Here is a 10,214-nt window from a genome sequence, read left to right as displayed (position 1 = left end):
GCTGAAACCACACATAATAAATATGAAGCAAGAAATATTACAAAATAAAACCTTGACAAATTCTGGCATAATCAGAATTTAAGAAGACCCACACTGAGTCAGACTGAAGGGCTATCTAATCTAAAGTTGCTGAATAAAATTTCAGTTCTCCTCTTATTTGCTGGGCTCTAGCAAGTGTGTTTAATGGATTTATGATCCTTAGATTATTTATCAACAGATTGTTTATCAACTCAGCTACTGCAAACCCCTGATTTACTGCTTTCCTGTCCTTGGACTGTTTTAACCCTGGATACCTCTTGCTTCCACACTTCTGACTTTGATGCCCTGAATTTCTGTTTGAAGTTGAGAGCAGAACAAGGGCAACACATTACATGACCAAGTAGAAACAGAAAGATGACAGGAACAATATACTGAAGAACTATATAAAAGAGATGAAATGTCAACAGATTTATTCAAGAAAGAACCATTTGAAGATGAACCTACAATTTTAGAAAGTGAAGTGGAAGCTGCATTCAGAGTACTTGGGAAAAATAAATCACCAGGAACAGAATCACCAATAGTGCTGCTTAAATCCCAGAGACAGAAACTAGTTCTAATTGAAATCTGTCAACAAATATGGAAAACAAAAGAATAGCCCACAGACTGAAAACCCATGCTGATTTGTGATGATGAGAATTAGAGTCCAACACATTTAGATGGCACCACCAGTTCTAGAAGACTAGCATGCACCAGGTTTGTTTGTTTTTAATAGTCCATGTTGTTGTTATTTGCCATCAAGTCAGTTTTGGCTTATGGCATGCCTATGAATGAGAGATCTGAAAGAGCCCCAGACATCAACAGCCCTGACAGATCTACGGCTGTGTCTTCTTTCCTTGAAGTAATCCATCTGTAATGTAATATGGTCTTCCTCTGTTCCTGCTATTTTATAGTGTCATGATCAGATACTGGGGTTAAGCTATTGGACAGCAGTAGTGGGGGGCAGACACTGATGAAAGATAAATCTCTTATAGACAACAGCGTTTACGTAACTCTTGTTAGTACAGTACTGTGCAGAAGAAGGCAATGGCAAACTACCTCTGAACATCTTTTCACCCTTGTGATGAGACAATCTAAAATGAAGCTCCTATTAGCCACTTCCAGATGCAACCTAAGTCTATATGATGACCACTAAGCAATGACAAGGGCAACAGAAATCTTTCAAGTTCATCTAATTTATTTTCCATCAGCCTAGATGCTAAGGGACGCTGTGGCTCAAGTCGTTAAGATGCTGACTCTGTTGATTGCAAGATTGGTAGGCTGGCAGTTCAAGGTCCAGGTGCTGCGTGATGGGGTGATCTCCCATTGCTAGTCCCAGCTTCTGCCAACCTGGCAGTTTGAAAGCAAGCAAATGCCAGTAGATAAATAGGTACCACTTTGGTGGGAAGGTGAGCAGCGTTCTGTGCAGTCATGCTGGCCACATGATCACAGATTTATCTTTGAGAACGCTGGTTCTTCAGCTTAGTAACGGAGATGAGCACCACCCCCCTACAAATGGACACGACAACTTTGTCAAAGGCAAATAACTTTACCTTTACTTTACTAGATGCTATGATTATTATGCTAGCATTTTTCACTGTTCTTCTTCAAGGCTAATTTAAGAAATTATTTACTTATTTACTTACTTTATTTAGATGCCACCTTTCTCCAGGATAGACCCCAAGCCGGCTTCTACGACAACAAATGAAAAATATTTACAAAAAGCTGAAAACCACTTTATAAAAACCACATTAAAACACTATAAAATGATTAAAATCATACAAAAATTAAAAACAGATAAAACATACATCTATATTAAAAACCTTGTCTGCTTAAGTATTAAAAGCTTGCTCAAATAAGAATGTTTTTGCTTCTTTTGTGATACTTAATTGCCCTTGTATTGTGTTTCTGTTTTGTTAGGACACAGGAAAAGTCCATACACCTCAGTCTTCCCACTGAAAATCCAGAACAGTCCATGTGGATTTCCAACTTGCAGCTATCCAATCTAACTGTTTATTGTCTTTTTTTCTTACCTCCTATCCTGATGCACTCTCAAATCTCTCACTTCCCTCATCATCTCTTCCATTTCATCTTTCCCCCACATCTTTCTGTTTAGTTTGAAGTCTCTCCCCTAATCCTTTCAAAGCCACTCACCTTAATCTCTAAATTCCTTGAACAAGTGGTTAAAAGTGAATAATGTTATACTGCATATATCTGAAATTGATTTGAACATACAATGGACTATATTATATGTGTCACACTGTATGTGAAACCCTAGCGGGTCAGGGGTTTATTGTTTACAGCTGGTAATCATACAGTTTGCAGCTGATAACTGTGAGCTGCTCAGAATTGTAAACCAAAAAAGGCCAAAAAAAGACATACAGCCAAGGCAAAACTTTTCACATGCAAAAGGACTCTTCCCTTTGCAGCTACTGCATCAACTGTATTCTTTTCTGGGGGGGGGGGGGGGGGGGGGGGGAATCCCCTTTAAAATAGATAAAGGGATAATGGGAAAAGAAAAACCTATTTGGCTCTAAATGGATATCGGGAGGGTGATAAAGATGGCGGGGGGAAGATTTTTAAAAGTGATTTTAAAATCTTTTTTAAAGTGCTTTTACATTATTTTTAAAAGTAAAAGTAAAAAATGATACTCAGTTATAGTGTTGAGAAAGCATGTAAATCCACTGTTAAAAAAATCAGTAAGAGAAAGAAATAAGGCAAGAGGTACTTATATCATATGCCATTATATAAAGCAGTGGTCACCCACGTTTTGAATATGATGTACTGTTAGGGTTGCCAAATTTCAGTAGACCTGAAAGAATTAAAAGAGCAACAGAATAAATATAAAATTACCAGTAGGGTGAAGATCTTACCAACAAGAGATACATAAAAGTTATTTTTGTTTTTAGTTTGGAAAAATTTAAAAGAAATCTGTCTATCATCTATCTATCTATATAATTTCGTCTCATCTGTGTTGAAGACTAGCTCCTTTTAATTAGGCAGTTTTATACTATAAGTATCTTTGCTACACTTGTGATCACAGATTATAGAAACGTGGAATCTTAGAGTTGGAAGGGGCCACAAGGGTCATCTAGTGCTACCTCCTGCCAGGCAGGAATATACAGCTAAAGTACTCCTGAAAGATACCCATCCAACCCCTGTTTAAAGACCTCCAAAGAAAGAAAGTTCACCACTCTCCAGGGCAGTCTAGTCCACTTTCAAACAGCTCTTACATGAAAAAAGTTCTTTCTATAATTAGATGGAATCTCTTTTCTTCTAAATTGAATCCTTTGGTAGCAGATTCAGAGATGTAGCAAAGATATGTAGTTGCTTCTCAACAAGACAGCAATGACAGTGCAGTGACTTAAGAAGAAAATTACAGGTACAAGTTATAGATGCATCAGGGCTCAACAGTGAACATGTTTATTTAGCTGAGACTACAGTGATGGAAATGCCAGAAATTTGTAACATATAGCCGGTGGCACTCACATTTGGTCACCCATACACATGGTATTTAACACACACATATCTACCCCAACCTTATCCAGCCAAGCAGATATAAGAATGCATGCAGGAATACCTTGGGCACAAGTGTGACTGAAGGAAAGGAAGATGGGGTGGAGGGGAAGAAGTCCATAAATAGGGTAAAGCACAGGACAATATAAAGATAGAGAGAAAGAGAGAGGGAAGGAGAAAGTTCAAGAATAAAGAGGAATGAAGAGTGGTGTGAAATGGAAGGCTGACTAGAGGACACCCTGGAAGGCAACATATTTATTTTCATGAATGAGTGACATTTGCATGTTGCTCCATAACATAAAGTTCCCTTGATGACTTATAATATGTAAATGATCAAATCGATAGGCAGAGAGAAAAGTTTAACTACACACAAAGAATATAACGGGATTAAGACATTTTGTTTAAAGATGGAAGGAAGAGTGATAAGCTCAACTCAGTCATTCCAATTCCATTTTCAGCAAAGACACTAAGCTATTTCTCCTACTACTTTCTGCCAGTGGAGAGCAACTTTGGAAGAAAAGATCCTGCTTTATCTTTGGGGACTTTTCAGGCAATCAGGAATACTGATCATGTCCAAAGTATCCATGAAAGGAATGAGTTCTCTTCTTCAAAACCTTTCCTTCTGGATAACTGATGAACAAGAGGAGGGCAGGACTAGCAGGCTAGAGATCATATAATTTGAGTACATGAATACAGCATGTGGAGTGCATGTGAAAAAGGAATGATCATGGGGAAGGAGGAAGGAAAGATAGGTGGAAGTAGGACAGGAACATAGACTTTAAGAAAGCTGAGAGAGCCACATAGCTATTGGCTTCCAAGATTTTTTTTAAAGGAGGTGAAACCACCTTCCTGTAGACTCCTACCCTGGTCAGCCTGTTTAATTCAGCCCCGCATCATGGTGAGTCTTGCTCTGCATTGTGTCCCATAGTATCTGCATGCCTTGAAATGGGAAGGGGCAAGAGATCTGTTTTTATGGGCATCATGTTGGATGTGAAGGAAGCTGGTACTTTCCAGTCTTCAGTAGCTCTCTGAAGAACTGATTGAGAGCTCCAGGGAACTGGAACTGAGACTGAATAATGAAGGGCAAACTACCTGTTACACCGCATCCATGTGTAATGAAGCCCCACAGGCTTTTTCTTCCTTTGGGGTGAAATGAATGGTATCAAGAGAAAACATAACATGGAAAAACCTGGCTTACCCTCAGGAGCAGGAATAGAGGAGGAGAGCTCCAATCTCCAAACCAAGAAGTATTGAGGCTATTTCAAAAATGTGCTAAAAGAAGCCAAGTATTTTATTGCTTATAGTCCCCCCCCCCCAAGTACCCAAAGTAGGTTATTGTCAAGTTAGTATGATGGAGGAGTTGGAATACTGGAGTTGAACTAGGGGGCAGGGGAAAACCTTGGCTGCTGCCAGACTGCAGAATTAATGCAACGTGACACCACTTTAACTGTCATGGCCTCAACCTATGGAATCCTGGGATTTTGGAGTTTGTTGTGGTACCAGTAGCTGGCCCCAAATTGTGGATTTCTCTGCCAAAGGAAGCTAGTTTGGTCCCCTCTTTGCTCTTTCCACTGATAGGCAAAAACCTTTCTGGTCACTCAGGGCTTTGAATGTTTCACTGTCTGATGCAGAATATGTTTTAATTTGGTTGTATTGTGTTTTCATCATCGTTATAAAGCTGACTGAGGCGGGTTACAAACGGCCCTCAAGGGGCCGTTTTCCCGCCGCCGCCATTTGCTGCGTAGGGAAGCCCCAGCTGCCAGACCGCGAGGCTTCCCTTTTTGGAACGCGGAAGTGGCGCCGCAAGGGGTGGAGTGCGCCCTCGCAACGTCACTTCCGCCGCGACACGTCTGGACGCACAGCGTCCAGTACGTCAAAATGGCGGCGCCCATGTGGATGGGCGCCGCGAAAAAGTACGCGCTCCGCACGTACTGGGAGGAAGGGCCGTCAGGAAGGTAAGAACCTTCCTAACCCTAATACGGCCCTTCCTAACCCTAGTACGCGCGGAGCGCGTACTTTATGGCGGTTTGTAACCTGCCTGAGTTTTTTTTGTGTGTGTAACATTTGTATTATCTATTGTTTCAATTGTCCTTTGTTCTGATTCATATTACAAGTCATCATGCATCTCATACAAGCTGAGTATCTCCTTACTGGAATTGCTTGGGACCAGAAGTGTTTTGCATTTTAGAATATTTCAGATTTTGGAATACAGTACTTGTATAGTATTTGTATATATGTACCTGATGAGATATCTTAAAGATGGGGCCCAAGTCTAAACACAAAATTAATGTATGTTTCATATGCACATTATACATAAAGCTTGAAGGTAACTGTATACAATATTTTTCATTATTTTCTTTTTGCATGAAACAAGCTTTGTGTACACTGAATCATCAAAAAGCAATCTGAGCCACTCATTAATTTTTTTTTTATTTTTGGAATATTTTGGATTTTGGAATTCCGGATAAGGGAGACTCAACCTGTATTGGGGAAAAAGCATATTAAACAAGCTAACAATTACATAGATAGTTTGGTTTCTCCATTCAATGAAACAAATTGTTCACACATCCCAAGAGCTGTGGCAATGATTGTTGCCCAGCTCTCCATTTGCTCATGGTATCCAGTTGTTAAGATGACTAAGCAGGACCTATCATGGAGCCTAAACTTATCTTGGAGGACTTTACTGCAAAATGTCAGGGAACTGGTAGTCCATCATGGGCTGCCCAAATCCCACCTTTCTAATACTGGAAGACTTTGTTGCTCAGAGTCACTCTCAGGCAACAGCCAACAAGGGAAGACTTGACTTCATGTATGGTTGCCAGGTTAGCACAATGACAGGCCCAGAGATTTCAGGGGCAAAACCGGAGATCAAATGATGGCCCTTGGTGCTGTCACCATCAAGAGACACTGAACATCAACCACAGTTGCTCAGAGTATTCATTTAAATTGTGTGTGTGTGTGTGTGTGTGTACACACACACACACACAGAGTCTAATAAATGATAACACATATCTAGACATATTTCAAAACAGTTCTGCGATTCTTCCCTTTGCTATGATGGTGGGAAAAGAAGGCCAACCCCAAGTCTCAGGGCTGGTTCCTAAGATCCCTTTTAATCATTAAGGAGAGAGTTCCATCTGCTTGACACCACCTCCATGATATTCAGTGATGCATGTTGTACGTGGAGAGACACCAGGGAAAACCAAGATCAAGAGCAGGACTTGTTGCCTTTCTAATCCTGCAAAGTGTGCTCACAAGTAAACAGTAGTCTCAAATGCCTCCTACCCTCAAATCTCTTGCTTCCAAAACATGGATAGTAGCTCTAATAGAAAATGTAGTGTGAGGATATATGTTTTTCAGTTTGAGAAATGGGAGGAGGGGAAAGACTACACAATAGAGCTTTTAGCTTGACAAAGTATGCTTTGTCACTCTTTGCCTATGTCTATTCAGGTTGCTTAAGCAGCATACAAAGTGGCTTCTCTATTTACTGATTTCTTGAGGACAAAATATATGCCTTAGTTTAAAGACATTTATTTTGTTGGGCAGAACTGAAAACCTGGTTTGCCACACTTCCCATGTGAGCACAGAGCTGCAGAAGAAATCCTAAAGCTGTCAGAAAGATATTACACACACACACACACACACACACACACACACACACACACACACACAAACTTTGAACAATGGAAACATTCCATTCAAATTGCTATGCATCAAGAAAGTGGGGCAGACCGAGTTTATTGAAAGCAGGCACTCTTTAAAGAAAATGGAAAAGTCATACTGCAGCTATTTTAACTGTGCATGCTCTAAACTACACAATAGAGCTTTTAGCTTGACAGAGCATGCTTATTACTCTTTGTCTATGTTTATTCAGGTTGCTTAAGCTGCATACAAAGGGAATGTAACATCTTGTAGTCTTTGAGCTGAGACAACTTCTCCCACTTCAGAGTTTTTAGAGGCTTCAGCTGTTAGTACATTCATGAAGCATGAAAACTACAAAACTAGTTTCCTAAATGCAAAATGGCATCCCTAACTGCAGTGGGCCTTTGGTATCCACTGAGGTTTGGTTCCAGGACCTTTTGTGGATACCAAACTCTGTGGATACTCAAGTCCTATTATTTATAATGGTGTAGTAAAATCGTATCTCTTATAACAAATAAATCAATGTTTGCTTTTGGAATTTATATATTTTAAAAAATATTTTCAAGCCATGGATGTTTGAATCCATGGATAAGGAATCTATGGATATGAAAGGCCAACTGCACTTTTATAATAAAAAAAGGAAAGTACAATGAAAAGTACACTAGAAGTGTTCTTTTTGGAAGACACTGGTAATCAGTAACCCGCTGATTTAAGTGGGAAGCCATTCGGCTTATGTAGAGATGTAAAATTTCCAGAAACTTTGCAGCCATGAAAAAAACCCTAATTTTTTCCAATATTCCCCCAGAAAAAAAAATAGAAATTTTTGGAAAAACTGAAAAAATGCAACATTATCACTTTTTACAGATTGAAAGTCACTCTGGTTACTTTAGGAACATAAAGTATGCCTATGTGCAATTTGATTTGGTGTAAAATTATCACAATTGGTATATTAAAAATACAGTGTATTCAAACAATGATTGCAAATGGAATTTACTCTTGAGGGTTTTTTCCTAAGAGTCTCCTGAACTGTATGGAACCTCTTTGGTTTTGCTAGTTTATGTGGAGAGAACAGAACCAAACAGACCCACTCACAAGCAAAAACAAAAATGAAACATTTTTATTCTCTTGAGACAACAGCAGTGCCCTGTAAATTTTATTTAAAATGGGAGGGATGTGTTTTTTTCCTGAATTTTTTCAGTTTTTTTCTGGTCTTCACATCTCTAGACGTCTGTTGCAGGGTTCCTTTTCATTGCTGTCCGCAGAGCTCTGTGCACCTCTTTGTTCCTGAGAGTATAGATGAGTGGATTCAGCATGGTGGTGACGAATGTATAGAAAAGGGAAATTATTTTGCCTCGGTAACTGGAATAGTTGGATGGGGGCTGGAGGTAGCTGAAAATGGCTGTCCCATAAAAGAGTGACACCACAGTCAAATGGGAAGCACAGGTATTGAAGGCTTTCCTCCTGCCTTCAACTGATTGGGTCTTCAGCACGGCAGCTGCAATATAACCGTATGAGACTGTGATGAGGCTTAGTGGTGCTAGAAGGAACACAACGCTAGAAGAAAAGAGTATGGCCTCATTGAGTGACGTGTCAACACAAGCTAGTTTGAGAAAGGCTGGAACCTCACAGAAAAAATGGTCTACCCTGTTCTGGCCACATAGTGGAAGCCTAACTGTCATAATTGTCTGCACAAGTGAGTTAGTAAAGCCACTAAGCCAGGAGATTGCAGCCATACTGAAACATATGGAATGGCTCATAATGACAGTGTAGCGTAGTGGGTGGCAGACAGCCGCATAACGATCATAGGCCATAATAGTCAACAGAATACATTCTGTAGAACCAAGTGCAAGAGAAATGTACAGCTGGGCCACACAAGCACCGTAGGTGATGGTCTTGCTCTTCCTCCAGAAGTTCACCAACATGTAGGGGCCAAGACTGGTGGTGAAACAAAGGTCAAGGAAAGAAAGATTGCTGAGGAAGAAGTACATGGGAGTGTGGAGACGGAGGTCCAGTTTGGACACAAGAATGATAGTTGTATTGCCCAGCAGGGTCATCAGATAGCAGACCAAAATGAGTGTAAAGAGCAGTGTTTCCAAGTGTGGTCGATCAGCCACTCCCAATAAGATGAATTCTCCTTGGTAGCTTTGGTTACCTTCTCCCCATGATGCCTCCCTATACATTGTCTATAAAATGCAAATGAAATAACAAAGAGATAAACATGATGACAAATGGTAGAATCCAAGATATAGCTGTGTTAGTCTGTAGAATCAGTACATAGAGAGATCTTGTAGCGCCTTTGAGAGTAACTGAAAGAAAAATTGACAGCATGAGCTTTCGTAGACTTCAGTCTACTTCTTCAGATGCAGATGAGGACAAATGGAAAGTGAAACAAATTGCTGCGAGGGAAGCATTATTTCTAGACTGGGTGACTTACTTGTGCAAGAGCCTTCATTGACTCCCATACTCAGATTGCAACTTGAGTATCTATGCCTTGAAAAATCTAGATCCAGGCTCTAGAGATTCTACTCTCTATCATGCTAATTGGAGACAGTATGGCATAGTGGTTTGAGCAGGGTGACCAGACATTATCCTCTTCCAGGATATGTCCTATATTTCAGGCTTCTGTCTGAACTATAGGACATCTGGTTACCCTGGGTTTGAGTGTTGTACTCAGACTTGGGAGATCCTCAGCCATGGAAGCTCACTGGGTGACCTTGGGCAAATCATACTCTCTCAGCCTTAGAGGAAGGCAAAGGAACCACCACCCTGAACAACAGAAAGCAGACTACAGAAGCCACTCCAGAGCAACCCAGAGCAGTGAGGAGCCCAGAACACACAGTGATGGACACATTCATGAAAATGCTCTTGCCCTGAGATTCCTCCCCCTCACCTTAAGGACTAGAGAAGAGAGGCCAACTCCAAAAATCAAGAAGCCCTACCAACAGGGATGTTCCCCTTCTGTGTAGCACCAGGAATTTCTCCCTTCCCTTTCCTGTGCTCCTCTCCCAATGCACTCAAAATCTGCTACATAATACCTGGAA

The 10,214-nt window shown here is 40.5% G+C and overlaps 1 protein-coding gene across 1 annotated transcript; it reads right to left on the bottom strand.

The window, feature by feature from the left end:
• Positions 1–5,582: 5,582 nt before the first annotated feature.
• On the bottom strand, positions 5,583–9,353 carry LOC121920293 (olfactory receptor 2G3-like; the record flags this gene model as incomplete). The annotated part of the gene is made up of 2 exons (XM_042447423.1): positions 8,415–9,353; positions 5,583–5,597 (listed from the first exon to the last, which is right to left on the bottom strand). Coding segments are annotated over exons 1-2 (954 nt in total), but the record flags the coding sequence as incomplete, so codon positions are not given.
• Positions 9,354–10,214: the final 861 nt, after the last annotated feature.

The sequence above is a fragment of the Sceloporus undulatus genome, chromosome 2 (assembly GCF_019175285.1).
Source record: "Sceloporus undulatus isolate JIND9_A2432 ecotype Alabama chromosome 2, SceUnd_v1.1, whole genome shotgun sequence".
Lineage (NCBI taxonomy): Eukaryota > Metazoa > Chordata > Lepidosauria > Squamata > Phrynosomatidae > Sceloporus > Sceloporus undulatus.
The sequence above is the reverse complement of the archived record's forward strand: the minus strand, read 5'-3'. Positions and strand labels throughout refer to the sequence as shown.